Source organism: Trachinotus anak, unplaced genomic scaffold, assembly GCF_046630095.1.
Source record: "Trachinotus anak isolate AG129_WGS33_773 ecotype Australia unplaced genomic scaffold, CSIRO_AGI_Tana_v1 ptg000007l, whole genome shotgun sequence".
In the NCBI taxonomy this organism is placed as follows: Eukaryota; Metazoa; Chordata; class Actinopteri; order Carangiformes; family Carangidae; genus Trachinotus; species Trachinotus anak.
This window is the reverse complement of record NW_027273858.1, coordinates 7,283,923-7,302,177: the sequence shown is the minus strand read 5'-3', so window position 1 is coordinate 7,302,177 and position 18,255 is coordinate 7,283,923. Positions and strand designations below refer to the sequence as shown.

The following is an 18,255-nucleotide window of genomic DNA, read 5'->3' as shown; positions in this document are numbered from 1 at the left end:
GCAGCAATCCTCGCTGTGTGGATTTTTGTCACACATCATACACAATTACACCGTCACAAGAAGTTAAATACATAAACATGTCTGCTGTTCTTTTAAAACCCAGCTTTTCTTTGGAAACATCTGTCTTGAGCCGATTTTGGAAGCTGCAACAAAGTTGTGGCGAACGCTTTCTCAGCCAAACCTGCAGATGTCAGTTTAGAGAGACGAGCTGGGAGCTGCTTTGAAAATAAGACACAACAGTCAAACATCAGGACGCTTCGAGTCCACACGACACTTTTCTCTTTATCTCCTACCCCCTCCCCTGGTACGAGAGCCCTCCATGGCAGCTTGGCAGAGGCCGCTCCCTCACGCGAAGCAGCAGCGTGCAGGGGCCCGGGCCCCAGACAGGAGCCCAAGCTGGTCTCAGCCTCCCAACATGTTGAGCTGGCCCGCCTTGGGCACAGCCAAATGGTTCTGCAGCTGCCCCTTTGTCCCCCTTCCTTAAGTAAACAAAGGACAGAAACAAATTAATGACCTACATTCACAGCAAACCTCGCACGGCCTCCTCGCAGAGAGCGAGGGAGAGAGGGAGAGAGGGAGAGAGAGAGAGAGAGAGAGAGAGAGCAGTTGTCTACAAGCAGATGTTCACTTACAACACTGCAGATTGCAATTAATGATCACCAGGCAGTGCATAACCAAAGGAGAGGGTTGCTGCATCTTCTACAGCAGTTAGCATAATGTCTGTTGTCTGTCTGAAATGACGGCTGAAAGCAGTGGTGAGAGCAGCTACTTTGAACAGAATCTCCCAAAACTCTGTTTAATAATAAGATAACTATATTTCAAATGTAACATAAACCTCATCCAATTAAATATTACTACGGTTAATGGCTTAATATTTGCAAAAATGTTTGAACTCTGCCTGCAGCAGACACCAAGCTGAAATCTTTTCAGTGTTTCTAAGTTTCTTGAGCCAATATTAGGCATTCATCAGACAGAGGACAATGTCATAAAGATTAGGAGTGAGCTTATCGCGTGAGTGTGCGTTGGGGGCTTACTGAAGAGACCATCTGTGGCCTAATGAGCGCTGCTCCTTGGCCTCTGAGTGCAGGGGCTTTTAATGCATCTGTAAGAGCAGGTTTACTGAGCAGCAAGACATTAGCTAAAGCTGATTTCTTTACTGGAAAACTGCACTTGAGGAGCTTTGGAAGGAGCGAGTGTGTGTGTGTGTGTGTGTGTGCGTGTGTTGCTGGGGTTTTGAATCCCTACAAGCTGCTGCACATTTTCTTCTCAAATGCAGCCCACACCTCAGCCGCTGCAGCTGATATACCAGGAGTTGTGCAGTAAGAATACAGTGAAACCACACACACACAAACGCACACACTGCAAACGTACAGGCCATCATGCCGTGTCCAAGCATGGCTCGCTGTACAGCTTGTCACACATACACACAAACATGTACGCACGTGCGCACACACTTCCATCTTCAACCCACATCACAAGTCACAGAGAAGAAACAGGATGCTAAGACCTGCCGCACCGCAACCTGTAACTACGTGTGTGTGTGTGTGTTGTAAATAAGACGAGGTCACACGATAAATGACTGAAGTGGTGCAAGATATTAAATTTGAATATTCAGATAGTAAAGAAACTGTAAAGGAAACAGAATTTCACACACAGGTTGAATTTCAAGATTCTTATAATTTATTGCAGTTTGCACACAATTTAAAAATGTCAACAACAGCACACCAAAAAATTACAAAACTAAACACAATTAGAATTTACTCCCCTTGAGAAAAAACAAAACAAAAAAAAAAAACCAACCCAACTATGATTGTCAAAGCTAAAAATGACTAAATCTGAAAAAGGAAAATAAAAGAAAAAGCAAAGAAATTTTTTTAATCTCAATGGGGAGCAAGTATATCTCAATCAAAATCTGCTTTTTTTCCCAGACAGTGATTGTCCTTTTTCAAAACAGAATCAGTCATTTCATGCCCCCCACCCACCACCCCCCCATCTGTCTTTCCATAAACTGTCTATGACATTTGAACATCTTATTTTTATACCTTGATTAAAAAAACAAACAAACAAACAAACAAACAAAAAAAACTCTCCCCTTTGTTTTCAAGTAAGCACAGCAAAAGATGAAGATGTCTCATCAGGGTGGTTACTTCACAGCGTCGTGAGTGGTTGACATCACTCCCACAACTCCACCCTACACTCACACATTAGAAAATAAAATTTGAAAAACAAAAACAGCCCGGACTACAGCAGTTTAAGGCGGTCAAGTACAACCAGAGGAACAGAACGGAACAAAAAAAAAATGAAACAAAAAAAAAAAAACAGCAGTAATGATGAAAACAACAGCAGGATGGAGTGAGCCCATATGCAGAGATGCTGCCAGTGAAGAAATAACGTTGCGAGGGGAAAAAAAAAAAAAAAAAAATGAGATGATGCGGTGCAAACTGCCGCAATGTCACCCACACTGTTGCACTGGCAAAGCCTGTAGGTGCCACCAGATGACAGGGCGGCACATACAACCACCTCACCCACCACATGCATATCAGTGGGGGCATGCACACACACACACACACACACACACACACACACACACACACACACACACACACACACACACACACACACACACACACACACACACACACACACACACACACACACACACGTACACACACTCTTGCACACACACACACAGATGTCTGAGTGAGGGGAAATGTGGAGCTTTCACTTTTCAGTATCTCTACGTTGAATGTGTTTGGATTGTTTAAACGCTCGACCATTATTTTGAAATTTATAACAAAAAATTTCAGATAGAGGTTTAAAAAAAGAAAAAAAAAAAGAAAAAATTATTAAACCGATGTAGCCCCACCCCAAACACAACATTCACATACAAAAAGGTTTTCCAATCACATGAGCAAAATATAATAAGACATCATTTTCTGATAAATTCAATAAATTCCTTGAATTTATACGTTTTTAAACAACTATTTCTCAATGCTCTACAGTATCAAATACTTCCATAGCGTCAGAAATGTTTTTTTTAATAAAGGCATCTTTTCAGCAAAAATCTGATTTCACGTCTTTTTAGCTTAAAAAGGTGCATTCAGGCATGCCAATTCTCTCCATCTATCTCAAAGTAAGGATTATGTTTGAAGTGGAAAACACACACACACACACACACACACAAATATCACCTCGCATTCACGCCACTGCGTCTGATGTGAGATGTGCTGCACTGAGCTGGGTGGGTTACTGTACTGAATCAGCACGGCCTCGCTCAGCTCAGCTCAGCACAGCACAGCACAGCACAGCTCAGCTCAACGTGATGCAACAGTGTGACAAAGATATCTGACCCTTCAACTTTCAGCAGGACAGCTCAGTTACAGCGTCTCTCCTTCCTGTCTCACTCTGTATCCTTCACACTTTAGCCAAGCCAGAGCCACAAAACTGCACCCAGCAGACCTGAAATAAGTGCCCAGTGAGCAGATATAATTAAGAAATGGCTTGACCACGTCTAGAGCTGGAGAGGACGGAGACGTGAGAGATGGAAAACAAACATGCAGCAGTGGAGAAATGTAACGCCTGAGGAGGAGCAGGGAGGAGGAGGAGGAGGAGGAGGAGGAGGAGGAGGAAGTGCTGGGTGGACGTAGGTCTTCAGTAGGTTAAATTGACTGGTAATAACCAAGTCACACGCTCATAAACACACACACACACACAGGCACACGCACACAGCAGAGAGATCAGTGCATATAGACACAGGCTTCAAATGCTTCATTGTATCGCTTCAACATCCGACGGAAACACATTCGGTAACATTCTTCTCGGAGCCCAGCAACAGACCTACAACGAGTAGAGAAAAATCCAACTTTTCACTGTCAAAAGTGTAACGTTCAAACATTTCCCCCCTGATGCAAAAACCACAACTTAAAGGTTTAAGACAAAATCAAATTTTCATGCATTTTTTTCCATAGTCGCGAGAATAATATTCAATTTTTCAACAGACCGCACCCTGGAGTAGTATTCACAAAGAAAAGAAAAGGAAAGCCCATTGTCAAATATTTGATCAATTACAATGTGTACAGTAATACAGCAAATTCACATTTTATTTTAAAATATACAGGTTTGGACGTCATGCAACAACAGCAGGTCCCATTACAAAAAAAGTAACAAAATAATAATAATAATAATAATAATAATAATCATTAATTTAAAAAAACTGGTAAAGGATTAAAGTTTTAAAACTATAGCAGAACAATATACAACAACCTTAAATTAAATACCTTTTCAACAAGAGATGTTTTAAAGACTGCCAGCTAGATTTAAGAAAAAATTCTATTAATAACAATAATAATAATAATAATTATAATAATTTGTAAAGGTCTTTTCATTTTTAGAAAATACTTCAAATTGATTGGAAGTGAAAAAAGGAGGCTGTGCATTGCATGAGTGCCATCAGTTTGTCTGTCAGTCAGTCAGCTTTCCCCTGAACACACAACACCAAAGAGCTTAACAAGAGAAGCGGGGAGCGCTTCGCCAACGACACCTCCATGCCAGTAGAAAATAAAATTAATACACACAAAACTCACTCATACACACTCACGCACGTCAGGTGAAATTTTTGCCAGAGTAGTGCAGTATTGCACGCACGCACACACACGCACGCACACACACACTTCTTCAGACTGTGTGTGTGTGGTGGTATCGACTTGTGGTGATCACAGTACCCGTTTAGTGTATTGTAATGCTTTTTCACTTCAGTGTGTTCGACCTGAACTCCTGCAGTGGTGTTTGCTGTCTGTGGGACTGGGACCGATACGCTGGCCAGCGCCGGAGTGTTGTGTCTGGGATGAAACACAAACGGAGTGAAAACTCTTCAGAAAGGCAAGACATTCTCACTGGGACCCATGTCCTTAGACGCAATGAAAACCACCAAACAGAACTTACGCCAAATAAAAACAAGAGTTCAGAATAAACTAGAATAAAACAAAATTACCCCAAACAGCAACAACAAAAAACTCAGTAGTAACATTTTCATGTGCTATTAAAGTGCAATTGAATGAGATTTTGCGACACACAAGAACATGACTCACTTAAACCCCGAATATCAGACTTTGCCACCTCCCTTCACCTCCCCATGCCTCTCTTCCTTCCTTTCACTCTACATTTCTTCCCCTTTATCAAACCCAGCAGTCTGTTTCTACTTCCACAGTTCCTGGGAGCTGTCCTCAATCGCCCAATCCCTGACATTGGGCAGCGCCAGCGGTTCGCTCTTCACTGACAGCGAGTTGACCAGTTCACAATGGAACTTGCGGATGTGTCGGTAGAGGTCCCCGGACTGCGTGAAGCGCCGTTCGCACCACTTGCAAGCATGCGGCTTCTCACGCGTGTGCACCACTGCGTGGCGGCTGAGGTTGTGTGAGTACTGGAAGCTCTTGCCGCATGTGGTGCAGGTGTAGGGTTTCTCACCAGAGTGTGTCCGCTCGTGGCGCTTCAGCGTGTACATGCAGGAGAAGGTCTTGCTGCAGATGGTGCAGGTGGGCACGTTGACGTCTCCGGCAGGCTTAGAGCGGATGCCCTCCTGCTCCCTGAAGTGGGAGCTGAGGTGAAGCTGGAGGATGTGCGGGGAGGGGAAAACCTTGTTACACAGCGGGCACATGAAGATCTGGGTGTGTTGAGCTGACAGCATGTTGGAGACATAGGGCAGCAGGGAGTTATCCATGCTGGCCGCCTCGGCCTGGGCGCGCTCATTTTCACCACCCAGTATGTCCTCGTCGTCTGCTGTGGCTGGAGGCTTCTCGTCCCGTTCCAGCTCAGAGGCCAGAGAGGCCTCTCGCAGAGCGGACAGGTGCGCTTCCAGGCCAAGCCGCCGCTGGGCTGACAGAGGCCCTCCGACCCCGTGGTGGGTCAGGCCTCCGTTGGCGCTGGGAACCGTTGCCTTGGTGATGCCACTGTGCTCCATGTCATAGTCCCCACCTCCCAGTTCCTCTTCCTCGTCGGAAGCCACACCCCTCTCCACCTTCACCCTCACAGCCAATGGGCTTTGGAGGCTGTCTGGTGTAGCTGCTCCGCTGAAATAGGACTGGTGGTGGTTACTGTGGTTGCTACCGGCAATCGGCTTGACTGACAGGTCCAGGACACAGTCAGCCGCATCATTTGACACCCTCCTGCCCCTGTGCCCTCCACGAGAGCTCACGGAGCGGTGGGACCTCTGTGAGAGGGATCCAGTGGAACTGGTGGGGCTGCCAGCCGGGGAGAGCAGCTTTCCTCCTTCACCCAGCCCTTCCCCACCCTGTGTCTCCGCCTCGCCGTGCCCTGGGCTGGTTGTAGCCATGGCCGGTGTCCCTGCTCTGTCTGCAGACGGCAGCCTCATCCATAGCGGTCCACCCTCAGCCTTTCCCTCCTCGTCTTCATCACTGTGCAGCAGGTCGGCAGTAGCAGGCCGGCCGGTAGAACCATCTGATAGACTGTCGGCCTTATCAGAGCAGCTGGACCCGCCATCATCCTCTCTACGCGTGCTGTCTGCCTCCGCCGTGGCCTTCTGCTTCAAACGTTTCTTACACACCTTGACAATGTCATACATGTGCAAGTAGCTGGCTGCTGCCAGCACATCCTCTACGGGAAGGTCCTGGAACTGCAGCTTGCCCTCATACATGAACTCCAGGAGCAGGGAAAAGGCTGGGGCTGTGACAATGTCGCTGTTGAGATGCACCACATCTCTCTTGTCCAACTGGTCCTTGTAGAAGAGGTGAAAGTACATGCTGCAGGAGGCCAACACAGCACGGTGTGCACGGAACTGGGCATCGCCCACTAGCACCGTGGAGTCACACAGGAAGCCCTGGTGCCGCTGCTCACTCAGACACTGAAGTAAATGTCTGCTGTGGTCTGGGAACTCCATCCTGCCGTCCTCATAACCTGCAGCCAAACAGACACAGAGGCAGAGTCAGAGTTAGGTACATCTCATAAGACTGTCAGTATCCATGATGCCAGACTTTAAAAACCAAAAGTGGGTTTTTACCAGATATTTTGTAAGGTTATAATAAACTGTTAAATAAAGTGAAGCTAAACACACACACAAAAAAAAAGAACCAACATAGACGAAAAGCATAACCTCCAAAAGATTATCTAAAAAACCGAGAGATTCTACATGTCTAGGTTAAAATTCAAGGGTTGAGATCATAATGTAATAAATCATCACTTTTGTGTTAACACAAATACTGGGGAAAAAAATTATCTTAAACAAATTTTTTTTAAAAAGAGAGAAAGAGACGAAGAGCCAGCGAAAGAATCACATCAAGAGATGGTCAGTTAGTAAAAACAGACACGCAGAGAAAAGGAACATTTTTTAATAAATTATAAAAAGTATGTTAAGATAAGACAAAAAACCTCAACAAATTATGCGACAGAACATGCAACATGTATCTTTAAAATCAAATTGTATCTGTGATGACCTATACACAGTCATGATTTTTGCTTTTTTTCTTTTTGCTCACAATCACATCACATCAACATAAATATTTCTGCTCAAATTCAGAAACACCAGGTAACCAGGTAACTGTTAAGTCATGCTCACATTCCTTCATACAACTACGCAAAATCTTCTTTTTATTTCTCTACTTATTTACTTAATTTAAAATGGATAAAAAAAAGGGGGAAGAGAAAAAAAAAGACAATTACAACTGAAAAGTGTAATTAAAGAATAATCACTAGTGCAGTTTTTACCCAGAGAAAGACTTAATAAGTAATCGTAAATCACCAGCGACAGATTCTTCCACTCTGTCTCTCCGTTCTCTCTCTCTGTATCTCTCTAACTCCTCTGCCTGCACTCCTGGATTGTCGCTGCTCCTACGCTGGTTATTTTTATTAACCCACTTTGGCCTGGCCTGGCACAGCCCTTTTAGGTAACCGGCTTTCAGCTGCACACACTGTCCTCACGCACACAACACACACACACACACACACACACACACACACACTTAGTACCAGCCTACCTACCAACCACCTCCACAGGCTAAGTCGAGCAGGAAAACTGCCCAATTGAAATAGCACTGTCGAAAACAAAACAGCTTGTCCCTTGTTTAACCTGCGAGCACCGGCTTTAGGTGTGAGATTAAACCAGGGAGAAAAAAAAGGACAAAAAAAAAAGAAAAGGACAGAAAACTTGCAGCAATTCTCTTTAGGTGTAATTAAAGAAGAGAGAATTTATCTGGTTGAGAAAAAAATGAACAACTAATTAGGCAAAATTTCAGATGGCATCCGGCGATAATGAGAATGAAATCTGTAAAATCATTAAGTCCCACCTGTTAACCAAGTCGATTTGTCCTGCCTGAGAAAATACATTGGTCCCGCTCTGCACTGTGTTAACCAAAGCAGTTAAATCACCTCATTTGAATGAAGCTAAACCAAGAATGTCAGTGTGTGTGAGACTGTGTGTGTGCGTGTCTGCGTGTTGTGTATGTGTGTGTGCTCACCCTACAGCTCGTACAGACTGCTTTTAATGAGGGGGCTTACGGGGACAAGGGTGTACCACCTCCCACCTCTCCACACCCCCACCCCTCACCACCACCCCCACCCCCCTCTGTCCAGCCAAACCCCTCTTCCACCTCCTCCTTACACACACACACACACACACCATCCGTCACTCACACGCTCCGTTCAGAATCTTGCAAGAAAAACCCCGCACATCCGCCCAACAGTAGAAACTGCCCTCTTCCTCAAACCCCCCCACCACCCAGAAGAGAAGATTTACAATACAATCACTGTAAGTGCCCTGCTCGTCACAGCATCAATCCTAATCCTTAAAGATGGCTAAAAATAAAGACGGCGGTGGCGGCGGAGGGGAGGGAGCCGTCGGCGGAGGCTCAGGAGGGCAGCAGCCCGTCACCCGGCCCACCCGGCCCCGGCCAGCCAGCTCAGGCAGGGGTCTGAGAAAGAGAGACACAGAGGGGCAGGGAGGGAGAGGGTGAGGGAGAGACTGGGACGGCCGGGGAGGGAGGCTTACCCACATCTGATCCAGCTGACGGGGGCCATATGGCAGCTGCTAGCCAGATAAAGAGATTAAGACTAGGAGGGAGTGCGATTACAGCTGTCTAGCCAATTCAGGCAGCTCAAATCTGCAACTTCTAAATTAGTCTCCTCTACTCCAGCCGACAGGAGGGGAAAAAAGTGGGTAGCGGAGACCGCACATGCTTTCAAGTAATTTTACAACGATTTAGATTGAACTGAAAGAAAAAAACAGGTTAGATGATTAGGATTAAATAACTGCTCCCTCTATTTTTTTACTGAAAGTCTTACTTTTTTTGTTATTTTACTAACTAAAAAATGTGTTTGTCTTTCTTTGCTTAAAATTTAACAAATTAAAAAATGACTAAAATTCTTTTTTGAATTAATGTTAGTCAAAAAAGCATTACTTTTAATACCAGCTTCTCTTGTATTATAATGAATCAACTAAACTCAGTAAAAAAAAAAAAACTTGTAACTTTGCTTTCAATTAATGATTGTCCAAACCAAATGCCTGACAACACAAATAGCAAACAGACCAACAGCTGAGTTTTAAATACAGCTCTCTAGCATACAAACTAAAAACACAGCAGAGGGTTCCTGGACTGCAATTACCCCTCAGACAGGCAGCACCAACACGAGTTTACTACTGAAGCACTCACCAGCAGTTTCACACAGCGCTCACACTGCTTTGACACACCGGAGAACCCCACAACAAAACAAAATAACTACTCCACTACCCCGGACTCTCCTACTCTACTCACTCTGTCGCTCATGCACACACACACACGCACACACAGAGAGAACGATACCTGCAGCAGTATGCATCAACTTGATTAACTCCACTGTAGCAGAATAGCTGGGCTCTCTGGCCGGCTGAGAATGGCTGTGTATCTCTCTCTCTCTCTCTCTCTCTCTCTCTCTCTCTCTCTCTTCCTTTCTTGCTTTTTCTCTTCCTCGCTTGCTCTCTCTGAATCAATGAGTGGGTAGAAGAGGAGAGCAGAAGAAGAGGGAGGCAGGCAAAAAAAAAAAAAAACACGCTGTTCAAACTGCGAGGGACAGATGCAAAGTGGAGGAGATGTTGGAGGGGGAACGAGATACCACCTCCTCCTCCTCCTCCTCCTCCTCCTCCTCCTAACTGGCGCTGATCGGCAGCCACAAACACACACACACACACACACACACACAGAGCACTAACTCTCCCAGGCTGCCGCTGAGACTCACAATAAAGGACTGGGGAGGGGTGGAGGCGGTGGAGGGATGGAGGAGGAGGAGGTGGGGTGGATGGCAGCCTGTCAGCTGCTCTGACATCATCCTCAGATGGAGATGCTACCTCCAGCTGTGCTCTTTCTACAGCCATATGCTGCCTCCTCTACACTCCTGCCACCAGACTCCTCTTTCATTCTACCAACACCACACAACTTTGTCTCTCTTTCTCCCCCTTTCTCTCTCTCTCTCTCTGGGAAAAAAAAAAAACAAAAAACATGGCCCTACTAAATGCAGTGGGATGCTGATTTGTTTTGTTTTTTTTGGAAAACAGAAAAAAATCATGCAGCCATAACCACCCACTTTTACCAAAAACCATCAAGGAGAGGGAAAGTTTACAAAATATAAACAGAGGTTTGGAGTAAAAACTTTTTTTTTCTAATCTTTTTCTGGTGTTGTGAAATTTTTAAACCCTCCTCTGTGTCTCTCTCTCTCTGTCTTCTTCCAGTAACCACAAACAAAGGCCAACACAGCACATTTGCAACTGACAGACATACGCAGCTGATATTGTTTTCCACTTCTTTACGGTTCAGCGCCGCTGCCTCTTCTTGTGTTCATTCAGTCACCCACTCACTCATTCATCTATCTTTCACCCCCCCCACCCCCCCCAACCCACCCACCCACCACCACCACCACCACCACCACCCCCACCCCCCTCCCCTCCCCTTCTTTTGGACCCTTCGGACAACTGACAGAAACAAAAATGAAATGAGGAAACAATGGGAACAAGTCATAAAGAAAGAAACTAATGAGTGCAGATCCTAAACAAAAGGTACACAAGCCTTTAATAATCCGGGGGGAAACTTCTTACAATAGCAATATTTCGCTTTCGTTTTGGTGAAAGTCTGCGTGTTTGGAGCGTGTGAATTCCCTACTATTTTATATGTGCGAATATAGGAACAAAACTACATTTTGTTTTTTTTAAATAAAGTTTAAAGGACTAATATGGCACACACATATGACTGTATTAAAAATATTGCCGCCTCGTAATATCACAAGATAGATAAAGATAAATAAGTAGTTTGAACTTATTAGCATTTTTTTCCATGTCCAGATAAATTACAAGAATATTAAAGAGAGTGTATACAACATTTAGGAGTGGATTACAAACATTTTTGGATGATCTGAACAAAATCTGTCTCATATTGGAGTTTAAAAAACGACTTTAAATATGTTCACGGTGCAGAAATTTGCTTCAATTCAACTTCTGTGATCTTTAATAAGCTTAGGTTTAAAAAAATAAAATAAAAATAAATCGACCCTGCTTTCAAAGTGTAAGACATTAAATTATCCAACTTAAACTTTAATTAACTTCACCACTGGAGTTTCAGTTTGCATCTTTAATTACTGTGGTCGCTGCACAACACTGCAACCACCGATGCACTATTTCAATTTCAGCTCAGCTCTGACATGTTTTTAATGTCGTGACAGTGCTGCATCCAACACCTGGACTCACAGAAGTCAACAACAACCCGGTCGATAAGTTTGTCATAAATTAGACTCCGTTTTTCAAGCAGCTTCAATTATCAACAATTGTCCGGCGAGGGAAATTAGCATAAAAGTCAAAGTAATGAGAGACTGTCGCCGAACTAAACTAACAACACAGGAAGACTGTAATCAATTTCTTACCAGAAGACACAACAAACGAGCAGAGATAACACACACACACACACACACACACACACACACACAGACACACACACAGTGACCCACGCAGCTAGCTATAGCCGACCGTTGCTAACAAAAGTAAAGCGAACAGGCGACAATATTAAGCTATTTACAGTTGTTCGAAGGCCCCGCTGCTATGACAACAGCTGCTAAAACACCGCGGACAGGGAGCTAACATGGCAACTATTAGTGTCTGGACACAACACAGTCATGCTAAGGAAGGTTTAGCTACTTTTTCCCCTCCGTAACCCACCCTCTCCCTCTCCTGAGCCTCCTTTAATCGGACTCCGGTATTAAGAGGCAGCACTTACAGACAACAAGGTCCAACGTCTTCCCTGCTTCCTCCGTCAAATCCTCCTTCCTTTTTTTTTTTTTCCTTGGTTTGTCCTTCGGAGACAAAACTAGATTGACTTTGGACTAATTTCCATAACAAGGCTGCCGAGGCGAGCAGGCGGAGGGGGACGGAGAGTCTAGCACTCTGCGGCGGCCAGATGTTTCCGAGCTGTTGCTGCTCAACTCGGGCTGGGGAGAAGGAGGCGAGTTGACTGGCACGGCGCGGAAGCCAATGGTGCCGGCGAGGAGGAAAGTGAAGGCAAATTGGAAGAGGCCCTCCAACAGAAGAGAGGGAGGGATATGTCTTCTTCTCTCAGTCGGCGTAGGTTGACACCAGGCAACAACAACAGCGGCGGCGGCGGCGGCAGCAGACACACGGAGAGGAGGCAGGAAAGAAGAAGCTGGGCCAAACCAACTGGTTCTGCGAGTCGGAGAGGCGGACTGGCGCAGCGGCGAGCGAGTGAGCGGAGAGAGCGGCGCGGTGCCGCCTGGGTACTGTAGTCAAGCCTGAGCAGGAGGGGAGGGGAGGGGAGGGGAGGAGGGGGGAGGAGGGGGGGTTGGGGAGGGGGCACGGGGGTGGAGCCGATGTGAGCAGGTGCGCCACCTTGACAGGAAGAAACCCCGTCGGTTTATTAGGTTGACTGAAGATAACCCAGGAGCGCAGATTTAGGTGAGACCATTTGCTACTGGAAAAAGAAAAAAAAAAAATATTTGAATCAGTGGCATGAAACTGGTCCAACACCTCCAGAGGTAAAAAGAGAAAAAAAAAAAAAAAAAAAAAAACTCCAAAAGGCTGTTGGGTTAGTGATTGTTTGATTCTTACCTGCAGTTTTATGACGGAAAGTGGAGCCACTTTCTGATAAGACATCATTTATAAAGGGTTGATCTATTAATGGTTAATACATCATGCTTTATAGATTAATTACAAGCCAGGCATAAGAACACCTAACTGGAAATGTGATAAAAACATCTTCATCTTGCCATCAACATTTCACATTTACTGTATTGTTTCTCCACATTTGTATTGCACACAGATTAAGAGCTAGGCGAACCCTTGTTTAAGTTCATTAATCATTATATTATTATACCATGACAAGAAGTCTGCAGATAATGACTGACAATATAGTAAAATACAGCTGTAGTATTATAAAATATGTAAATATATTTGTATATATGCCTCTTTTCCTTTGCAGTAAGCTACCATGGTACTGAAACAATTAGTGAAATACTCAGTTAGTCCATCACTGAAAATCACAACAGTTTTGATTAGTGAATAATCATTGAATTTGTTTATTGAGATTTGAAGAGCTAAACTTGCAGTTAAGTGATACTTTTTTTTGGCATTTTATTGACAAAATAATTTATGAATCATTTGCAAAAAGTTCCTACTGAAAACATTTGAATACCCTGTCGACATACTGAGGGTACACTCCCTTTTGTCTCATTATATGTCTTGATAGTGTCTGTCCAACACCTTCAACAGTGATTGTACTTTATATGCGTGGCTGCCTTCAGTTTGTGATGTGCTGTCAGTTTGTCAGCTCTATATGAGTGGAAAGGACAAATCCTCAGTGGCAAAGTCTGTGGATGTAGTGAAAATACAGCTGCAGAAATCCCACTTGTTTGGTGAAAATAGACACAGAGATGTTGATTTACTGCACTTTAAAGGGGATTCGCCAGCATAAACTAATTTCAAATATCAGAGTCTCCACAGTGAGTCTTTAGAACAAAAGATGATGATAAGGTAGGTCAAGTGGTGGCATTGCGTGCACAAGGGGTGAGTAGGCGTCTGACGGATTTAACAGGTTCCTGTGCTACCTGGCAGGTTTTACGTATCACTGTCCTGACTGACACATCTGTAACTTTCTGTACCCGTATGAAGTAATGCCAAAGCAGTGTGTGGCAAGGCCTGTTTAACCTGTAAGGTTCAGTTTACATTAAACATGTCGACACCTGTTTTCACACTGTGCCGGTCTGTTCCCTCACTGACTGCTATTGTCATCAACATGGTCCCCCACAGTCCTTCTGCAGCAGCCTTGTGTGAGGCTGTATTTTTCCTCATATATCTGCCTGTGGTTGAGCTCATGAAGGATGTCATTTGCAGCATGAAGAGCTGCAGAGCTGGAGACATTTAGGCTGTAAGTTTCCTTCATGACTTCCAAGAGAAGAGAGCAGCAAATCTAGGACACAGAGCAACATCAGCAGCAGCGTTTCTCCTTGTCCAGAAAAGAAGGCAGCTTGTTTCATCATTTCAAGGAAAGGGATGTTCAAGTGCTGAAACCACGGAGCACACAGGGGGACCCAAGGGGCTTAAATGAAAGGGTTCCCAGAAACACAGTGAAGAAGTTAATTGAAAATAAATGTGATAATTTGCAGACAAAATGCATCATTTGTTACAGTTAAACGTTACTGATCAGATGCTTCACTCTGCTGCTGTAAAATCTTACCTAAGAATTGGAAAATCTCCCCTCAGATGTGGGTCACTGGGACAAAAACCTTTATCGAACGTCTGTCATGGGAGCCTTGACATGAAAAAAGTTGGGCAGCTCTGGTTGCCTGAGTGAGTCTGTGGGCCTATTTGCAACCCCCTAAACCTGTCCCAGTAAACTAATTGGCGTTACTAATAGATGGCTGGATGAACCGCAGCCCTGTATGGTAATGAATTCACACGATCCGGTGTCATAGCTGAAGGACTTGTTAAAATGCAAATGAATGATGACCCTGTTATGTGTCTATCAATTTGGGGGTCCACGTTATTAACGCATTACAATGAGCCCCTTGTTCATGCACGAAAATACAATTAGGCCCACAGGCAGGGACACTTCAGCAGAACAGAAAATTGGATTTAAGCACAGACTTTCAAAACTGCTAGCTAATTTGAGCAATAAATATAAAGCAGTCCAACCATTTTGAGGGTAATGGCAGATCTCACTGAATATTAAGCTCCTTTTTTGAATAATTTTCTTTCATTGTGCAAGACGATGTGATGCGTGGGGGACTCACCTCTCTGTCTGACGGAGCAGCTCCTCTCTATAGGATACTGTAAAGAGAAAGATGCTCCTCAGATAGCCTTGAATGTATTCAAATCTGTCATGCGTGTGTCTCTGTGTGTGAACGGCCCAAGAGATTTCTGTGCAATTTTCTAAACTTCTTTCACAGCTCCTGTGTTCCCCTCTCTGATCCACATACAGTATTGTTTTCTCACTGAAAGAAGCCAGATAACAGCCCAGTGCGTGTGTGTGTCTGTGTGTGTGTGTGCATATGAGGCTAAAAAGCGGAGCCAGCCTGATGTTTGAAATTATTTGTACAACTATTTGATCTTCCCCACAGCTGAAAACCAAAGACAAAGCAGACGGCAGCCAGAAAAAAAAAGAAAAAACAGAGAGAGCAGAGCTTGTATTCACACGTCCAGTGAAAAAGTTTTTGTTTAGGATTAGTTTTCTCTTTCTACTCAAAACTGAGAGGAAATGAATGCACCCATCCACTCATACACTCAGAAGGAATCAGTCAAACACTGACAACTGTACTATCAGTTGTTTGTTTCCTTTTAAATGTGAATTTTACAGTATACGCGTGTCCTGTCTGTGTGAATGAAGCCTTGAATTTAGCTGATTTTCTCATTTCCACCTCTGGAGGTCGCTGTAGATCCCATCTTCTACTCTCTAATTCTCTCTCTGTTCAGTTTGGTTTAATGAGGCTTTGTAGGTTTGACATTTTGACTAAAAAAAAACATGTTGCCAAAGCATTTAAATAGAGGCAAATACATAATACGCGTGATGAAAACATTAAAAGATGAGAGGTATACAGGGTGGGGACTGCTGAAAGAGAAGGATTCACAACGGGAGAAAGAAAGATTAAGAACAATGAGTATGTATGTTAAATACAGTAACACACTCACAATACTAATGTTCAGCTTTTTATTTCCACCCCCCCGAGGCAGAAAGTCCTGAGTGCGGGGCGTTTTCGTTTTTCAAAGAAGCAAAGAAAAAGCATTTTGTGAATCTGGCAGAAGAAAAGAAGCAAATGTGTGAAAACCTCTGGCCATCCCATACTGTATGTGCTTCACAGGCTCTGCCTTTCCTTGCCAGAATGAATTATATTTTGCTTGTCTATGGGTTTTTTGTATTCAAAGGTGTTTAACACTGACAGCTGTTTGAAAGCAAGTCTTCAGCCTCTGAACCTCTGAACGTTTTTCTGATGAGAATCCTATTTTTTTTTCCCCCACTAAAATGCAACATAAATGATGTCTCAGAATGCTTCATCAGGAATTTCTTTGTTGAAAATACATTTAATAAAAGATTTTAAATACACAAGTCTCTTTTTCGTAAATCCTGTTGTTGTAAATCCTCTTTACCTCATGATATCTAAAAGCTTTTCTCTTCAGCTCATCTTTTACTCATTTAGTTTCTGTCATAGACTCTTTCTATGCTCACAGAAATATTTCTCCATCTGTTGCCATCTTGCTGGTAAAATTGGGGATCAAGTCATTTAAGTTTATTTGCCCTCAGTGTGAGTTGCTCTGAATGAGTAAGAGCTAAATTTTCTGAGTAAAAATGTTAATTTGCAGCAGTGTCCTGTCCGGTAGATTGTTTAGCGTGACTTCAAAGCAGCAGGGGGCCAAAATAATGAAATAAATCCATAAAAAGCAGCTCACAGAGGCAGCAGAGGATGTATCTGAGGTCATTATCTCATTTCCTTTGACAATTTCTTGGGCAACTCTGACCACAATGTAAACCAGTTGACTTAGTGGACCTTAGATGCAAGATTCTGAAATGAGAAGAAGTGAAGCTTCTCATTTTGTAGAGCTGTGGTGGTTTTAGGGACACTGAGACCACTTGCTACACACCCCATCCATCCATCCATCCATCCATCGAAGAGCCTTCCAAACCCGCACCAGTCCTCCACAGTGTGTCCCACAGCTTCCCTCATCATCGCCTGTAATGGAGGCGTGCAAGAGGGGAGACACTTTGGGAGACACCGGCTGGCTGACAGAGGAAGAGGAAGAGGAAGGGAAGGGAAGGCGGGGGCCAGACAGATGTTTCAATCTCAGCCCTGGGGCTGATGAGATTAATCCATCCTCTGAGGCACAGACAGAGACAGAGAGATAGAGAGAGAGAGATGGAAGCAAGGACCATTAGTACAATTGGCTGCTCTCTTTCCTCTCTGCATCTCAGACATCCTGATGCTCCTTTTTTTTCTTGCCGAGGTGGGCAACATATCCAAACCCATTATAGATCCAAACACCCTCAATACCCCTGGACCAAGCTGCTACTGTGAGAAAGAGAAAGCTTGAAAGAGACTCAGTGTGTTGCAGGTGAAATAACAAGAATCATATGTTGTGTGCACATCTGTCCTCTCAAGCTCTGATTTGTAGACTGAGCACAGTAACAATTGTTTAGTTTGTAAAAAGAAATTGCAACAGGCAGACTTGTATCAGGGCTGGTTTAAAGGGAATGGCAGATAAATATTCACATGAAAGGCAGGTATTTCCATAATTTATGACTTTTATACTTTTATGCCTCCACAAAATCTGAAGCATTACATTCTACAAAGTTTGATTTAATAAGTCAAATGTCAAAATTACAACATAAACCAGAGCTTGCAAAAACTTTCTCTGTAGGATTGCCGTTGTCGTAAATTTAGCATATGTCACACAACGCTGTGGCATCAAGAGGGACTCAAAGAGAGAAAAATATGTGAAAGAAAAAAATACAGAGGAATACATTATACTAATACAGTACACACCTGCAAACTCAACCCACCAAAACACAACACAAACTTTTTGTCTGTGTCAGAACCTCCAAGAAATATTGAAGCAACTTTTTTTCAGCTGACAGTGGGAGGACGTCCGTCCATATACTTTAATGATCTGATCATCTGGCCCAGTGTGGCTGCTGTTGTAGGCGGTCTGGAATGCAGCCATTTTGACTGAGTGTAAAATATTCATGAACTATCAATGGTAGCCCATCTGACTGGCTGGGGAACAGCTGCTGG

General features: G+C 43.9%; 1 protein-coding gene across 3 annotated transcripts; it reads right to left on the bottom strand.

The window, feature by feature from the left end:
• Nucleotides 1–1,657: 1,657 nt before the first annotated feature.
• On the bottom strand, nucleotides 1,658–12,758 carry zbtb18 (zinc finger and BTB domain containing 18). 3 transcript variants are annotated; one of them, XM_071480196.1, is made up of 3 exons: nucleotides 12,240–12,758; nucleotides 9,807–9,964; nucleotides 1,658–6,909 (listed from the first exon to the last, which is right to left on the bottom strand). In XM_071480196.1, exons 2-3 carry the CDS (start codon nucleotides 9,820–9,822, stop codon nucleotides 5,195–5,197), a joined length of 1,731 nt encoding a protein of 576 aa, XP_071336297.1. In that variant the 5' UTR covers nucleotides 9,823–9,964; nucleotides 12,240–12,758; the 3' UTR covers nucleotides 1,658–5,194. The 3 variants fall into 3 exon arrangements, with proteins under 3 accessions (XP_071336297.1, XP_071336298.1, XP_071336296.1); XM_071480197.1 differs by lacking the exon at nucleotides 9,807–9,964 and having other exon boundaries at nucleotides 12,240–12,755; XM_071480195.1 differs by lacking the exons at nucleotides 9,807–9,964; nucleotides 12,240–12,758 and adding an exon at nucleotides 8,295–8,505.
• Nucleotides 12,759–18,255: the final 5,497 nt, after the last annotated feature.

Coding starts and splice junctions, on each gene's coding strand:
- zbtb18 (XM_071480195.1), bottom strand. CDS start 8,334: ATGTATTTTCTCAGGCAGGACAAATCGACTTGGTTAACAG. Junction 6,910..8,294: donor CAAATCGACTTGGTTAACAG/GTGGGACTTAAT, acceptor GTTTGGCTGCAG/GTTATGAGGACGGCAGGATG.